Raw genomic sequence first — 17,536 nt, 5'->3', positions numbered from 1 at the left:
TTAAACCTAATGTCATTCGAGCCCAATACTACGGTTTGAACAAAATACTTTACTTTATTTAAGGAGTTTTATATAGCGCGGGCCGGACACGGAGGTATAGGAGCACTTTACAGCAGTTTTTCGCAAGAGTCATATAATAGACCAGTGTTATACATATTGGTTCGGAAGTCCAAAAATGCTGTGCTGTATTGAGGTAGTACGTGAGTCTTGAGATAACCTCAATTGGTGCACAATGTCTTGGGTTGAACCACAACAGTTTTTTCAAGAGTCATATAATAGAGCAGTGTTATACATATTGGTTCAGAAGTCCAAAAGTGCTGTGCAGTATTGAGGTAGTACGTGAGTCTTGAGATAACCTCAATTGGTGCACAATGTCTTGGGTTGAACCACAACAGTTTTTTCAAGAGTCATATAATAGAGCAGTGTTATACATATTGGTTCAGAAGTCCAAAAGTGCTGTGCAGTATTGAGGTAGTACGGGAGTCCTGAGATCACCTCGATTAGTGCACGTTGTCTTGGGATGATCCTTTAAGGCTGGAGGAACAGGAATATATAAAATACTGTGACTAGGAGTATGATAGAGGGCTGCCATGTGCGTCAGTGAGTGCATGGTCTGTGGGGATGTATGACCATGTGTCTGAATGAATGGGATATATGTGTATAGGTGACAGAAGCCTGTGTCGTATATACTTGAGGCACATGACATACCTTTCGCCATATGTGGCACCATTACATGTATAACAAAAACACCTGCCATATTTTTAATGGGAGAAATTTAAAGTGCAGTAAAAATGTTCTACAGAAATGTTCATAATCACAAACAATTTTCTACGCTTGATAGAACATTTTTCTGCACTTCAAATTTCTCCTATTTAAAAAATGGTTGTAATTTCAGTTATAAATATGTCAGATTGACTACCAGTCACTGGGAGCAAGATGCCTTTTGTGTGTAAATGCGGCAGTTTGAAATGGGAGAAAATTCAACGGACGAGTTAACTATATGTTTATATGCATTACATAATCATTTTAATTTTCTCCCATGCCAAAGTGTCTTTACAAACAGGAGGCACAAAACTACCAGTGGCCTGTAGACATGGTGCCATATTTAACAAAAGGAAAATACACTCATGTGTTTAAATGTGAGAAATTTAAAGTAAAGAAACATGCTTCATAAAACATTAGGACTTAATTTATAGTCGGGAAAAACATTCAGAAAATGTTTCATCGAAACATTTTTCTTCACTTTAAATTTCTCCCATTTAAAAGAAAATTATAATTTGTCAGTGAGAGCAAGATTCCTGCAGTTTGTAAATGTGACACTTTAAAAAGGGTGACAATTAAAATGAAGAGTTAACTTAATCATTAAGTTAACTCTTCTTTTTAATTTTCTCCCATTTAAAATCAATCAGAAGCACAAGTTACTTACCTTCGGTAACGATATATCAGTAAGAAACAGTAGTTAGTGTCAGATTCCTTACCTTAGAATATCTCCAGGCGTCAGACTGGATCCGGAAAGTTTTGCGTAGCATTACCCCTGCGCGTCAGTAGGCATCGTCTGCGGCTCCGCGTCCGTCGGAGTACTTAGATGCCGCCCTTGTGCGCTGACGTCAGTTCTTGTACATAGCTTTCCGTGTCAGGAACGCAGAGCCATGCCAGAGACCGACACTGGTGCCATGAAACTAGGGCCCTCAAAGGGAAATACCTTAACCCTAGATATCGGTTCGCAGAACGGGGAGGATGGGTGGGGCGGTAAGGAATCTAACACTAACTACTGTTTCTTACAGATATATCGATACCGAAGCTAAGTAAATTGTGGATCTGAAAGAAACAGGTTAGTGGTTGATTCCTTCCCTTAGAACAGATAACCCAGCAATACCTACCCCGGTGCTGGGTCTGCAAACCAAGATCACACCAGATAGTCCTGGAGAACAGAACGACCAAAAAAGCCATCTCTCCGGACTTGGCTGTCCAGGCAGTAGTGTCTTGCGAACGTGTGCAGCGAGGCCCACGTAGCTGCCTCACAGATGTCCTGCAAGGGGACTCCCCGACCCAGGGCAGTTGTAGCTGTCGTGGCCCGAGTAGAATGGGCTCTCAGCCCAACAGGAGGCTCCTTTTTAGCCAAAGAGAAGCAAACCTTGATGCACAACACGACTCACCGAGAGATGGTCCGTTTGTGCACCACCCGTCCCTTCTCAGCGCCCACGTAACTAACAAAGAGCTGGTCATCCACCCGGAACTGGCATGTGCGGTCTAGATAGAACGAGAGCGCACGTTTTGGGTCCAGACGGTGGAGCCTCTCTTCCTCTTTCGAGGGATGCAGAGGCAGAAAGAAGGTGGGCAAGGTGATGGACTGCCCGATATAGAAAGCTGTAACCACCTTGGGCAGGAAAGAAGGACGAGTCCTCAAGACAACCTTGTCCGGATGGACAGAGAGGAAAGGAGGTTTAGAAGATAGAGCCTGGAGCTCACTCACTCTCCTGGCAGAGGTGATGGCAACCAGGAATGCAGTCTGAAGAGTCAGAAGACGAAGAGGGCAATTGTGAAGTGGCTCGAACGGAGCACACATCAAATAGGTTAGAACAAGGTTCAAGTCCCACTGAGGCATCACGAAAGGAACAGAGGGAAACATATGAGTGATGCCTTTCAAGAATCTATTTACCACAGGGGACTTGAAAAGAGAAGGCTGATCAGGAAGCCTCAAGAAAGAGGAAATGGCAGAGAGGTAGCCTTTGGCAGTGCCCAGAGTAGAGCCCTGCTGGGCAAGAGAAAGAAGAAAGAGGAGAACCTCTGAAAGGGGGGCAGAGAGTGGATCCACAGCCTTTGCTGTGCACCATGCCACAAATGTGTTCCACAGGCGGGCGAATACCGATTTTGTGGAGGGACGCCTGGCTGCCAGAATCACATCACAGACTTCAGGAGGCAAGCCAAATAGCCTTAACTGTCGCCGCTCAATCTCCACGCATGTAGGTGGAGACTGGACAGTTTCGGGTGGAGGACCGTTCCCTGCTGCTGTGATAGAAGGTCCTCCCGAAGAGGCAGATGAATCGGGGGATCGACTGACATGCTGAGTAGCTCGGGATGCCAGTACCTTTCATGCCCAGTCCGGAGCCACAAGGATGACTTGGGCCCGGTCGCACCTGATCTTCTTCAGCACTCTAGGCAGAAGTGGTATAGGCGGAAAGGCGTGCAACAGACCGCAGCTCCACTCGCGATGAAAAGCGTCTCCGAGCGAGTGCCGCCTTGGAAATTCCAACGCGCAGAACTGATGACATTGCGCGTTCTCTTCGGTGGCGAATAGATCTACCCAAGGCTCTCCCCAGTGCTGAAAGAGACCTTGCACCACGTCAGAGTTCAGACGCCAATCGTGATCCATCATGCACCGGCAGCTGAGTTCGTCCGCCCTGGCATTCAGAGAACCTGCCAGGTGTTAAACCACCAGGGTGAAGCCCTGGTGTTCCAGCCATTGCCAGAGGCGCAGAGCCTCCTGACAAAGAGTCCACGACCCCACCCCACCCTGTTTGTTAGAGTACCACATGGTGGTGGTGTTGTCCGTGAACACCTGCACTACACTCCCCCGGACAGAGGGGTGGAATGCCTTCAGTGCAAGTCGGATCGCCCGTAGCTCCAGAAGGTTGATATGGAGCCGGGACTCCGCCAGAGACCAGAGGCCTCTGATCTCCGCCTCTCCCATGTGGCCTCCCCAGCCCAGGAGGGGCGCATCCGTCACAACTACGTGCTCCGGTTGCAGTAGGGAGAAGGATCTGCCGCTGACCCAATCGCGGTTCGTGAGCCACCACTGCAACTGTCTTGCAGTGCCCTCCGAGATCAAGACATGGTCGGACAAGTTGCCCTGATGCTGGGCCCACTGAAACTTCAGTTCCCACTGCAGAGCCCGCATCCGCCACCTGGCATGATGCACCAGAAGGATGCAGGAGGCCATCAGCCCCAGAAGCCGCAGCGTCAACCTGACCGAGCCTCGGGATAAAGGTTGACAGATCAGAATCAGAGCCTGAATATCCCGAACCAGCTGTTCGGGAGGATAAACCCGAAACTGCCGTAGTCTGGAGGTGGCTGACGACTGTCTGGGGCGAGCCCGCCTTCAACAGCCAGTCGTCGAGATACGGGAAGACTGACACCCCTGATCTGCGCAGATGAGCTGCGACCACCACCATAACTTTCGTGAACACCCGAGGGGCGCTGGTAAGGCCAAAGGGGAGCACGGTAAACTGAAAGAGCTCGTGGCCTACCGTGAACCGCAGGTAACGCCGGTGGGCCGGCAGGGCGGGGATATGGAAATATGCGTCCTGCAAGTCCAAAGCTACCATCCAGTCTCCAGGGTCTAGGGCAGCTAGGACCTTAGCTAAAGTCAGCATCTTGAACTTCTCCTTCCGGAGGAAGCCGTTGACGCTCCGGAGGTCCAAGATAGGGCGTAGGCCTCCTTTGCCCTTCTTGGGTACCAGAAAGTAGTGGGAGTAGCAACCACATCCTACTTCCGGCCCAGGAACGCGCTCAATGGCCCCCTTGGCCAAGAGGGCCATAACTTCCTCCTGCAGAAGTTGCAAGTGATCCCCCGACATGCGGTGGTACTCCGGTGGCATGGCTGGAGGGGTCGTCTCGAAAAAGTGTTGACAGACCGCTGCCCCAAACTGAGGGAGGAGAACAGTTTCTTATCATACTGGTCATACCTTTTGGATTCCCGATCTGGTGGGGCAGTCGGGAATGCAGTCTGGAAATTAGAGGCCTGGATAACCAGACTCTCAGGGGTGGGGTGGGGTGGGGTGGGTGGACAGAAAGCAGGGGTCGACCAGAGCCAGGGGGTGGCGTCGGGCCACGATCGGATCCACAGGAAGGCCTGTAGCAGGCTTGGACCAGGTGCCCAGCAGAACGTTAGATAGGGCTTCATTAAACGGCAGAAGAGGCTCCGAGGAGCTTGCCTGCGGTTTGAGCACCTCAGTGAGGAGGTTAGTCTTCACGGCCGCGACAGGGAGCTCAAGAGCCAAGGCCTTGGCCGCCCATGTCAACACCACGCTGTAAGCAGCCCCCTCCTCCGTAGCCACGGTAGGAGGTGAGACAAATCCAATGTCGGGCGAAGTGTCCAGAACACTGGCCTCCCCTAGCTCAACTGCCCAGTCCTGATTCGACTGGCACTCCTGTGTCAGAGAATCCTCAGACCCCTCCCAGTCCTCCTCGTCATCCATCTCCTGATAGTCAGGGTAAAATGATGGAGCTGGATCATAGATGAATTGCTCATCTCTCGGCGCCGGAGCCGGGGACGTCGTCGTCCGGAGACGGCGTCGTGGGTGACACCCTCGGGGTCGGCGCCAGCGGAGAGGTCGTAAGGTCAACTGGCGATGACCCGGATCCAGGCCTGGATCCTGTGGAGTCCTGCAGCGTCGGGACCGAAGCAGCCGACGGCCCGCTAGGACTGCCAGCCGGACCCGGGGGCCCGAAGGCGCCTCGGCAGGGTCCGGTGGAGGGAAGCAATTCCTCAAGGCCGCGAAGAAGGCGCTGATCTCCTCCGGCGTCGCGTGCAGCCCAGGGACTGGCGGGTGTGGAGCTGGACGCAGCGCTTGTAGCTCAGGCGGAGCCGTGTGGGCAGTGTCGCCCGAACCCCTGGCCGCGTCGCGCGAGCATCAGGGGTAGTCAGAAGACCGGTGGCGCCTCTTTGACAACTTCTTAGAGTGCCTCGACTTACCTGAGGACTTGAAGCCCGACGAGTGGTGGTGACGTGTCGAGCGGTGACGACTAGGGCCCCGCGACTGGTCCCTCGACCTTCTCGACCGGGACCTCGAGCGGGGCGGGGCCGACTGCCGGAGCTCGAGATGCTTGCGGGACCGCTCCCGCCTAGCCTTTGAGGTCAAGGCCCGGCAGTCGGGGCATGACTTGTCGTCATGGTCGGCCCAGAGGCAATAAAGGCACAGACGGTAGGGGTTGGTCACCGACATCATTCGGTGACAATTGTCATGTGGCTTGAAACCGGGCATCCCTACCAGCAACGGAGTCTAAGGTCGACTCGAGAAGATCCAAAACAGATCGAAAAAGTTAGTTAAAAATTGACTAGGTGTACTGCTCTTCCCGGATCTGCGCTTGCTGGCGCGGAAAAAAGAAGAACTGACGTCAGCGCGCGAGGGCGGCGTCTAAGTACTCCGACGACGTCATCCCGGCGATCACGACGCCGACTACGGGCACGGAGCCGCAGACGACACCTACCGACACGTAGGGGTACTGCTACGCAAAACTTTCTAGATCCAGTCTGACGCCTGGGGATATTCTAAGGTAAGGAATCTAACACTAACCTGTTTCTTTCGGATATATCATTATGTTCTCATGCTCCAATATTGAGCTGAGAAGACTTATTTAAGAGTTAAATACCTCAGTGCTTCAGTTCTGAACCTCTGTGACCCCTATATATCGGAGTGGAGAACCACTCATTACAAGGCTCTGCTATCTGCAGCCTCATACAAATGTAATATAAACATAGCATTTCCTTAACTTAAAAATGAAAATTCAACAATTATTTATTGCAGTCCTTAGTTGAAAATGAACTCAAGGCTAGGAGCTACTCTGAAGATTCCTGTCAGCGAACGGTAGCGTGATCGACTGGTTGGAGACACCTGCATTAGTTCTTTTCAATAAAAACATCTGAAAATATATAATTGACCCTTCTCTTTTTGAAACCTTGGGCATGCAAAAGTGACATGCAAGAGGGTTAGATAGATTTCCACTGATTCCTTGGGAATAAGGGTGGTCATGTTCGAGGCGCCGACAGCATCTATACCTCTGGAGGTTTAGGAATTTAGATGCGGCACTGTGAGCTAGCCGGACCAACGTTTACCAATGTAAGTTTTGTTGATCCAATCGACAGTCCTACTAAATTCATAGGAACTGTGTGACACTGCATATTTTATTCTGAAACTGGCGTTTCTCTGACTGCTAAGTTAGAGGATTTTGTCAAATGAACTGTCTGATAATTATGCTAAGGAAGGAAAGGCTGTCATTTTTTTTCCAACTCAACATCTCAATCACTTGTAAATGAACAGTACAAATATTTCAAAATAGATCAGCAATTTGGAAAGCACTTCTTTGTACTTTAGAAGTGTAATGGAAACACAGATTTTAATACAAATCAGAAAACTTTACTTGGTGATGTGTAAATTATAAATATTTGCAGAAACAAGATTTCCAAACATTGTTTGTATGCTATGTAGTTTTATCAGGAAAACTGCGTGTCAGTGAAAAAATGTGATGACCTTTTCAATGGCAAATTTGTTGACTGTAAATGACAGTGCGCCTCCACATCATGGTTTAGAAATATATTTATTAAAAGTGAGAGTTTTTAAACATAAACGGAGCAACATTCCTGTCCTCAACCTGACAATTGTGCTGTAAAACTAAGAGGCAAGTCAGAGGTCATGTGTACTGTATATGTGGGCTAGATTCGTAATATACATGGAACCAATGTTTATTCTTTTAAATCAAACAAACCAGTTTTTTGTACAGCACACATGTTGAACTCACATATTGGAATAAAAAGGCACCTTGCGGACATAAAACATTTGCACAAATGGCTACTGGTAATACAACTCCAAAATTCCTGCTTCCAGAGGCCAAGCTATTGACTTTCAAGAGGAGGGTTGATTAACTGTCAGCCAGGAATTCGCACTGCGTCTAGAGCAGGGCTATGACGCAAACCATTTATAAACTAGTTTCTCTCAAGCAGTACCATGTACACTTTAAAAAGTAACTCTTTCACTGAAATTATCAAAAGTCTACTTTCACCAGTGAATAATATTTTTGTAAAATGGAAAATAGCTTTGACTGACCATTCAAAACTTTTCCCAGGCCAAGCGTAAATAAAGTGACTTATTTATAACCAGGCCTGTTAGCGGAAAATACAGCTTTATCTACACAGGGAAAAACCATTTGCAACGGTTTTACTGTTCACAATGAGGACATCGTTTTCCTTAAAATCTAGCACACCCCGCTTTTTTATATTAAGAATTTAGCCTTCTACGAGAACAAGTACACTTTAGGGTGTCTTAGCTAATATATAAAAGAAGACTTTTCTATGTGGCAACAAGCGCTTTTCTTTGACATGTGCTTTTAAACTGAAGCCCAACATGAGCACAATAGTGCCCCCTGGAGCCATACCCTTTTGACCTACTTTTTCCCTGTAAGTAGGTGATATAAATACACACTGCAGCCCACAAATGACCTGTGCTGCATTTTCTTGACAATACACAATGACATTAATGGAAACTTAACTAAGCCAATTAGGTGAAACCACTCCAGAGAACATACTTTCGGGGAAAAGCATAGACCTTGTCACACAGTTGAGTAATGTCATTGTGCACACCGTTTTAAAGCCAGAAAACAAAAAAAAGAAAAAGTGGGAGGACCACAAAAAACATGATGTCCTTTCTTAAAGTTCGCTTCTTTAGTGTTTCTTTTTCATGCCCTCTTCATGAGCTCTGAGAAGCATGTACGAAACGTCCTTTAAATGACTGCTACAGGACTGTCTTATATAGGAACTTGGCATATTCTGGCACTAAGGAACACAGACCAAGTGCATGATTTATAGGTTTGCATAAAACTAGTCAGAGGAAAGGGCAATGCGAACAAATAATTTTGATGTATAAAGTATGAATATTTGCTGTTTTTGTTGTACATTTCTTGGAATCTATATTGCAGTGCGTTTCCCAGGGTCTTATGTGCCTAATTCAGTATTGTGTGAGAGCCGTTTAGAAAGTAGAATCGTGCAAAAAAAGAATGGCTTAATAGTCAAGAGTCATATGCAGGAGCCTTGACCAGTTCACTTCATTTTAAGCAAATGGCAGCAATAGTTTTAGATACACTTCAGCTATTTCCAATAAAAGTGTTTTTAGGGATGTAAAATTATATTTTAAATAAATATATACAATTGTGGATAAAATCCCTTTTTTAAGTGAAAAAAAAATGTTGTCTGTACTATACCTAAAATAGTTTAAGAGTTTTGCTACTCTTTAAGTTAAGCCACATTAAGAGCAGAAGCACTTTATCAGCCTGCATAACGTATCACTAACAGTCATCGAAAATGTAATCGAAGATTAATTTCCACATTTTTCAAAGTCCCAACAAAATATTATTAATAACATGCTGTCATTCACATTTGGTTTTGTCAAATCCCCGAGCTTTAAATAATGGGTTTTGCTATTACCTAACCCAATGGAATCTAATTTACCAACCATGAATAAGTATTTTACTGCAAAACAGTCTCAGTAAAGTGAGCCAGAAACAACTTTCGATCAAGTAATCATCAGGGTACAGATAAAGGATGGGCTGTTAAAGATGGACAATGAAATCCAAACCAGCTACACTAACTTCCCTCTATTCAGAAAGTACCTACGTTTTAATACTTTAAAGAAGAACTCAAACCCTTCCCAAGTAAGAAAGCTCTTCAAAGGTTAGGCCAAAGCATTGATTTGTCATTAGCGTTTCCACTTTCTTCAATATAAACCCTTTATAATAATGTGACATATGCATATATAACTTTGTATAGTCTCAAATGAAGGCTAATACTTGAATTGGTTTTTGGCAATTAACTATTGTAATGAGGTCTTAAGTCCTTATAAATCTTGTACGCACTTTAGAAAACAAACAAATAAATAGAGAAGGCTGAGCTTCTTGTTAGGTCTGGCCTAGAAACCGTTTTAGCCATATTACCAGCCACATGTAATTAAAAAAACATTGACAGAGCCAATTAATCATGGTTTCTGTAAAACCATACTTTTCAGGCGTTGCTGGACCCTCACCATATACATAACAAACACAGGCTATAAGGAAATTTTGGTTTCATGCAGCACACTGTGAAAAAGCAGTCCCCGGCACTGAATTGAAATAGTTTGTATGGATGTGCTCTTTGTGACGGAGCAAAATGCAGCTACTGACAGAGAAGTTAACCAATGGCTGAAATGAGGGACTCATTGCCCCATGCTGTATACTGTAGTGGGCAGAAGAACATTTTTAATGATGCAACCAAAGACCAATGAATGAAGAGGGCTGGTTAAAAGTCTTTATATGCAAGTAGATTAAATATATCACTGTAGCAAAATCAAAAGGTATTTGCTATAGCCAGAGCGAAAAATCGTAAACAAAAAAAAAAAATTAAAGAGAAGCCTTTGGTCAGCTCTTTTTATCCACTGATCTGCCCAGCGGTCATTCACATTTTGCTTCATGCCACCACGGAGTTTATTATGGGGCAATGAGACAGCCCACTTCAGCCATTGGCTTGCTTGCATTGTAAGTGATGGCCTTTTGGCTGAACATGTGCATATCCACCCCAAAATAAGACCACTTCGGAGTTAGGGCTGGTGGGCTAATACTTTACTTTATCAATATTTATTTCCATTTTTTAGCCTTTTAATATTTTTTACAAAAGGGGTGGTGATGGACGGAGCATCTGAACCAATCAAACACTCACACCCAGTCAAAAGATCTGGGTTTGATCCATCACCGTTCTTTAGCCCACTCTGCCACCCCAGTTCAGACATGGCTATATGCAAATCAGTCTGACCCTGTGCCTCATGGTAACAGTCCAGCCCGAATTGCCAAGCCATGCCTTCCCTGGACCGGAAACAAGCTTCCGAGGACCGGTTTCTGGCATTACAGCCGTCTTCAGCCCGGCTTGCTTGAATCCAGTGGCAAAGTGAGCAAGGGACTCACAGCTGAGCATACCCTGCCACACTTATATTCAGTAGCCTTGCCTTGTAAACACCCGAGGATTTTCAACTGCTGCCGAGAAGAGGATCTCTCTGAAAATTTTGTAGACCCATCTTTGGGACGCTTAGCCCAAGACGCTGAATTTACATGTTACCTTTCAGCTCAATGCCATTTTGTATCCCTTCAGTTTGTGCTATACTTTCAGAGGTTTTAGTAGTGCAATTTATTGTGAGGTTGGTGAAAGTAGCTTTTTATAAATGACGACAATACCCACATACAAATGTTTTCAGTAAAACACTTTGTAGAAGGAGTATTATGATTAGATGCTAAGTATATAAACGTAGGTAATAAAAAGATCCTTAAAATACTTCAGTTGAATGGACCTCAATGGACCTCATGGATATTATATTCAAAACCTTACGCCACTGAAATTGCTCAGCTATATTTGGCTTGCAACCATGATATCTCTAAAGCACGGTTCATGACCTCACCCATGACATCACAAGCTACATTATCAGTGCTATCACTGGTTGAAGCACATATGACCGCATCAGTACTTTAAAACTTACACTTCATGGGAGAAAAAATGAGAGAGGCCAAGTGCACTACTTGGATGTCAGATTTGGGCTTTTGTCATACATCGTACTAAGACAGGACTTGACATGATTTAGAGTTCACTTTGATATACAGCGTTTTATGCGTTTCATATTAAAGTGCCTAAAAGTTAAATTTGTTAATTAAGAGCACTGTATTCTATTCAATATTTGTTTTGCCCTTTGAGGCACAGGAAACACCACTGATTACCTCGGATATTACTTTGCGGTAGAAGAGTTCAGTCCCACTAACAGTACACATATGTCCTCAAAAAGATTAAATGAATTACTCGACCATTGTCTTATGAAGTCGATAAAAAAAGCCCTTTCTGGCAATTAGGTAGCCTATACTGTTAATTTATTTATCTTTCGTTTAGGTCTGGCGTTATCCAAAACAGCAAAATCCTTTAGATTATAGTAATTAATAATCTTACGTATAAAATAATTATGAGGGCTTTTAGACAGTTTGAGACCCCAAAATACCTTTGCTGTTAGCCAATAGTTATTTTTAGATTGTTACGGGCCCAGCTGTTTGTTCAAAAAGCTGTCAGCCATAGATAGACTTCCTGGTTTTGCCAATGCTGGTCTTCCATTTGCATCCTTTTTTCTTTGTCTCTGATCTCTTCTCACACACAAAAGAGTAACTGAAAAATACCTCTAAATTGTACAAAAAGAAAATGTTTAAATACAAAATGGAATTGACCTCTTTGGTCCTACTTTGTAAAATCACACAGTTAGGCGGGCCATAGTAGCCTGCCCAGTAGCCAACAATAGTACCCTCAAAAGCAATCAGTGCATACTAACTTGTGGGTCAATATTTTAGGCCCTCGTTACAAGTGGCACAATAATTCCAGCAGAGCTGTTAGCAGGTGTTACCTGCCATGTCGGAAATATAGTTTTTATGGGAACATCACAGCTTTGCGGTTTTTCACCTGGAAATTTCACCTGCTGTAAACAGACAACGTCTTTTTAATGAATATTAAGGAAAATGACAAAAAAATGTCAAGGTACGTCCAATTCTTTGTTATCCCATAAAAGCTCATCATTGTCATCATTTCTCTACCCCCAGAATTACTGGGACTACCCCGGTAAAGGTAATTCTGGGGCAGAGCTCTAACAGGCATTAGTACAAGCTCTTTGCAATGATAGCCTTGAATACTTTCAATGCACTGCATTAAGAGGGATGCACAACCGGGATACCCGCTACCCTGCCAGTGCGCCCCGGGGGGACATCCAATGTTCAGCTCAGGTCCCTGTGCACCTGTGAGATCAACAGTGCATGCCAGGCTGCGGCCTTGTGGCTACACTGTGCTTTAACACTGACGTCTTTTTAAAGTTAACTATAATCTTTTCAACTGAAAACAATTTGTTAAATGTCACTAAAGAAAATGCAAAGTAGTTCCAGGTACCCCTCAAAGGTTGATATGTTTATATAAGTTGTCACAAGTTTGGGCATTTCAAATTTTCTTTCTTCGTATGCAAGATGGGAAATAGTGATAGTCAGGCAAATTAAACACGCGTTGGCAAAGCCAATAGTTCTGTGTCTAATGTGCCATCACCTGCAGAATAAGCACAATACATTGAGACATATGGGAGGTAGTAATCAGTAGACCAATATATAGATGTAAAGTAGGCCCTAATACAGTTCAAGCAAGCTCTCCAGTAGAGGAGGAAAGCTGCAGTCAATAGCATTAGGTTAGAGAGGCGGACTCCGCTGGCCGGAGCCAAGGAGTAATTGACAACATCTCAAGCGAAAGGTTGAAGAAAGCCAAAGGTTGAAAGGAGAGGCCTCAAGCCCATTCGGTATATTGTAAGCAGTAGGTAAAAGGAAACATTTTTGCCAAAATTCATACCTTCAGACACATGAAAAGAGTTACTTATTTTTCATATATCAGAAAGGTAAAGAGCATGATTTTCTTGCAGCAGAAACTTCATGGCATTAACCCCATGATTGCGACGTAGCAGTGAATGCCAAGTATAAGCCATCTAACTCGGTAAAGCGTATAGGTTAGTGAAAACAAGTCAATCCCTCCCTCCCAGTGCCCGTGCCGCTGGCATAGAACAGTCCATCACAAATGCGGCGCACTGAGCGCGTTGCATCTGTTTGGGCCATTACAGCCCTTGCTCGTTGATGGAGACACGCGAGCACGCCGAATGATAGACTGCAGAAAGCGGGCATAGTAAAACGTTCATTCCAGTACCTTCCCTCAGGCGGTCCACAATAAAAGTGAAGCCCGTGGTTCTCGGATGCAAGACGTAGTCGTATTTCTGAAGTCCATTCTTCTCAGCAAATTCGTCGCTGCGGGCTTTGGTGTTTGCTAAACAAAAACGGAAAGAACAAAAACATGCATTCATCAATGGACGACAGGCCAAGAAAGGGAAGGGAGACAGAGAGCAGGAAATGTGGCAGCAAATCATACAGTGATGTGCGCAGGCGGCGCGCGCGGGGAATGAGCGCGGCAATACAATGACTTCTCTTCTCATGTCAAAGCGCGGGAGATAAGGGGCTTTGTGCGCTTGGCTCGTCAGCTACTAGAGGCATCCGTCCACTTCAGCACCCCGTGCGCGCAGGTTCCATTGAACAGGCACTATAGACGAGAGAGGCACTTGAAATAAATGCGCGCTGGCCTCGCTTGTGAGAGCCATGGGAGCCACTAACGAGGAGTTACATTACAGGCACTTTCTAGTTCACCGCACAAGACGCACACTTTAGTATTGCGTTAAAGTGAGCTGCTTCATGGCCTTTTATTTATAGGGCGCTTCAAGCTCCAGTGCCGCTGCCAAAGTGCCCCGAATTTGGCACAACAATTACTACCCACTGAAACTGGTGCCCGGGTTTCTGGGTTTAACCCTCTAGACACCAATAACATACACTCGGACAGCATACAAAGGCCGGGTCAGGAGGATCTAGCCATTGTCCCACTGTGACTCTGAAGCCTCAAGACGGTCTTTCCACTCTGCCCTCACTGCGACACAGAGCACTAGTCATAAGAAAAATGTGTGGACTACTTTGCATAGTCGATGCTTTTGGATGTCATACTAAGTGATGTCACAGCCAGTAGGATGGGGACTTTTTGTTTTAAGTCAAATTTTAACTTATGCCAGAAAAAAGTAAATTATATTGAGCCACATGTATCATCAAACTTGCGTTCGCAAACTGGCCATTTTGCAGAATCGGCCCGTTTGCAAACGCAAAAAGGCTTTTTACATGTATCAAAACCCATTTTGCAATTTGGTAGCCTGTTACCGAATCGCAAAATGGGTTTGCGATTCGGTATTTGGAAGGGGAGTGTTTAGGGCACCCTTCCAAAGAGCGAATTCTAATAGTATGTATGAATGTTTTGTGACTGTGAATGGAGTAGCAAATCATTCGCATTTTACCACCTACTTCATGTAGGGCGGTGGTAACCCATACGCAAATGGGAAGGGGTGCCCTTGGACCCCTTCGGGAATAGTTGTAAAGACATTTTTTTTAATACCAGGCAGTGGTCCCATGGACGACTGCCTCCTCTTTAACAAATTTTAAGAAAACTTTTCTTTTCTTTTTTTTTTTTTTAAATGGAACCCGTTTTCATTTAAGAAAAACTAATAGCATTTAAAAAAACATTGCATTATTTTTGCGATATTTCTTTTTTAATCTTATACAAAGAAAACATCATGTACACATATAAACCATAAGTGTCAGGTATGTACATTCCATTGCCAGACAACTCAAATCAACATTGTACGTAGTTATAAACACACATATCTGCTCAGCAGTGTCCAGGATACAATCGTTAACTGCTGCAGGAGACAAATTCATTTCACAGTGAAGGTATCAACCTAGGCAGTGGAAAAAAACCTTGCCCACGTAATAGTGGTAGGACATGAACAACCCACTTCCAGTTAAAGGCAATTTTTATTAAACATAAGTCAGCAAAACATAGTTACAATTATAAAATTAAAAAGCATGTGAACCATACAATTGAAGTACAAAAAATGACAATGTCGGGTCAGACAATTATGCAACAAATTACTTAAAAAATAAAAATAAAATACATAAAGCAATAATAATTCATAAAAAACACATGTGAACTCTCTAAAAAACAGATGTTTTTTAGAGAGTTCACATGTGTTTTTTATAGGTTGATACCTTCACTGTGTTATTCCCTGACCTAGGGGTTCGTGTTCTTATCCATTCCTTCAGGGAACCCTTGTTTTTTACAAGACAAATTCATTTCATGCATGGACAATAGGTAGGCTGCGAGTGGGGCCCAAACGTCCTTTGGCCTAGATGACATAGGAAGTTCTTCAGCATAACACAATAGCTGATCTCTACAGTATGCAACGTCTTCTAACCACTGATGCTGTCGTGGTACATTTCTGCCATCCCAATATTGAGCCACTTTCGTCTTCGCCAAGAGCAGAGCGATCAACACCAACCTCCTATTCTACGGCTTCAAGTGCCCCGCTAGTCCCAGTAACCACATCTGTGACGTGCATTCCACTGGTTCCATTATAATGTCGGTCAGGGTCTTGGTAACCTGCTCCCAAAAATCATGCACCCTCCCACAGAGCCAGGCAAAATGTATAAAATCCGCCTCGTCTGATTCGCGCAACCCAAACCTCTAACTGTTTTGGTGCATAGTACAGTTGCTGAAGGAATTTAATATGAATGATTCGCAGATTACAATGTGCAGGCAGCCAGCCTGTGAGAGAGCAACAGTGGCCCCAGTCCTTCTCTGGGAGTGGTGCGTCTAGCACCATTTTTCATCTCTTCCTAGCCCTACAGTGTGTTGGTGCATTGTCTACCTGCATAGAGGTATCTAGTATAGTTACTAATTTCATAAGGGAAGGACCCGCCAGCATGGCTTGGAGCGGTTTCAAGACTAACGGCTCTTCCGGATGTCGTATGTTAAAAGCTTTAAGTTCTTCCCTCAATCTGTAAGATGTAAAAACCTCAAAAGAAGAGCATGTCTGACGAGCCTGCATCTCCTCCAATGTAATGAATGTACCTTTCAGGTATGCATCACTCATTGTCACTGTTAGACCTGTCAGCCTTTTGGGTGGTCCTTCCTTATTTTTGCCTCCTATTTTTTTTCTTTTAGTGTCCACTACATATTCTTTTTGGTGTTGACCTTAGGTCTCTGGGCGCTCCATTGCTACTAAATAACAATGAGGCGCAGATGCTCTTTTAAAATGGAGGTAGGAGTAAGTGATCAATTACAAAATGGTGGCCTGCTAACTGACAAGTTTACCTCATAGTCTAGTGCCATAGGGTAATATGAGGGATTCCAGAGCGTTCTGGACCTCTCTGGACACTCTAGGGACAGGCTATACAAGGTGGAATGTTGAGCGACCATTTTGTGGATTGTTCTGAGAAGTGTGCCAGTTGGAGTACAGGCTGTGGGGAGGGGAGGTTGGCGCAGTGTGGGGGGTTTGACTGCCTCTTGGGGCTGCTCTCTCTACTTGCTGATGCTATCCCTCACCCGTTGATCTGACCCAGCAGGAATAACTACTTCTGGTACCCCTAACATTGAAATTATGTGCCTACCCTCAGGTGGGTAGTCCGGGACGTGGACTATGGAAGAAGGTCAGGTGAGGGCAGCTAAGTCTGCCTCCTTTTTGGAATTGAAACCCCTGGGGAGTTAGACTAGCCAGAATCCACCAGAATGGAGAGTGCCTGAAGCTCCAGCGCTGCAGAAATGGTCGGATGCCTCGCCAGCTGCAGATTCGGGGGATATATAGGAAGCTTCCCTGCCCGCCCTGCAATGTCTGCCACGCTTGTGCCGTAAAGTCTATTGTGATCATCTCACGACGAGGGAACAATGGCTGCTCCTTGTGGAGCAAGGCAGTCAGGGGTTCTGGATGTATTTCACCTGCCTACCCTGCCACGGGCAGCAGAAATGGAGCAGGGGAAGAACCAATACTGTGGAAAATGGGCATGTGCACTCAAGTAATAGAAGTATAGGTCAGGGGCCCCAAAGCCCCCTTCAGAATATGGCCTTGTGAGGACCTCCCATCTGCATCGTGGTTGTTTACTTGCCCAGGCCATCCGGATGAGAACAGAACTTATTTTTTCGGCCCAAAAATCTTCGGCAGCCTGATTAGGATATTAAAGAACAGATATAAAAACTTCGGAAGGACGGTCATTTTAATGACCGCTATTCTATCTGCTAGCGACAATGGTAGTTTGATCCATCTGTCCACCTGTTCTTTCATGTGTGCAACTGCACAACCAAAATTCTCCCTCACGACAATCTCGG

At 45.1% G+C, this 17,536-nt stretch overlaps 1 protein-coding gene across 2 annotated transcripts in view; it reads right to left on the bottom strand.

Moving 5' to 3' along the window:
* The window catches only part of LCLAT1 (lysocardiolipin acyltransferase 1), a 718,584-nt gene that overhangs the window by 226,057 nt on the left and 474,991 nt on the right, over positions 1-17,536 (bottom strand). For both annotated transcript variants that reach the window (XM_078649857.1, XM_078649858.1), the window contains one exon: positions 13,493-13,609. In XM_078649857.1, the coding sequence (XP_078505983.1) occupies positions 13,493-13,609 (117 nt within the window). The remainder of the gene's footprint in view (positions 1-13,492; positions 13,610-17,536) is intronic.

The sequence above is a fragment of the Lissotriton helveticus genome, chromosome 6 (genome assembly GCF_964261635.1).
Source record: "Lissotriton helveticus chromosome 6, aLisHel1.1, whole genome shotgun sequence".
Taxonomy (NCBI): Eukaryota; Metazoa; Chordata; class Amphibia; order Caudata; family Salamandridae; genus Lissotriton; species Lissotriton helveticus.
Note: the sequence above shows the minus strand (reverse complement) of the source record. Positions and strands in the feature narration are given on the sequence as shown.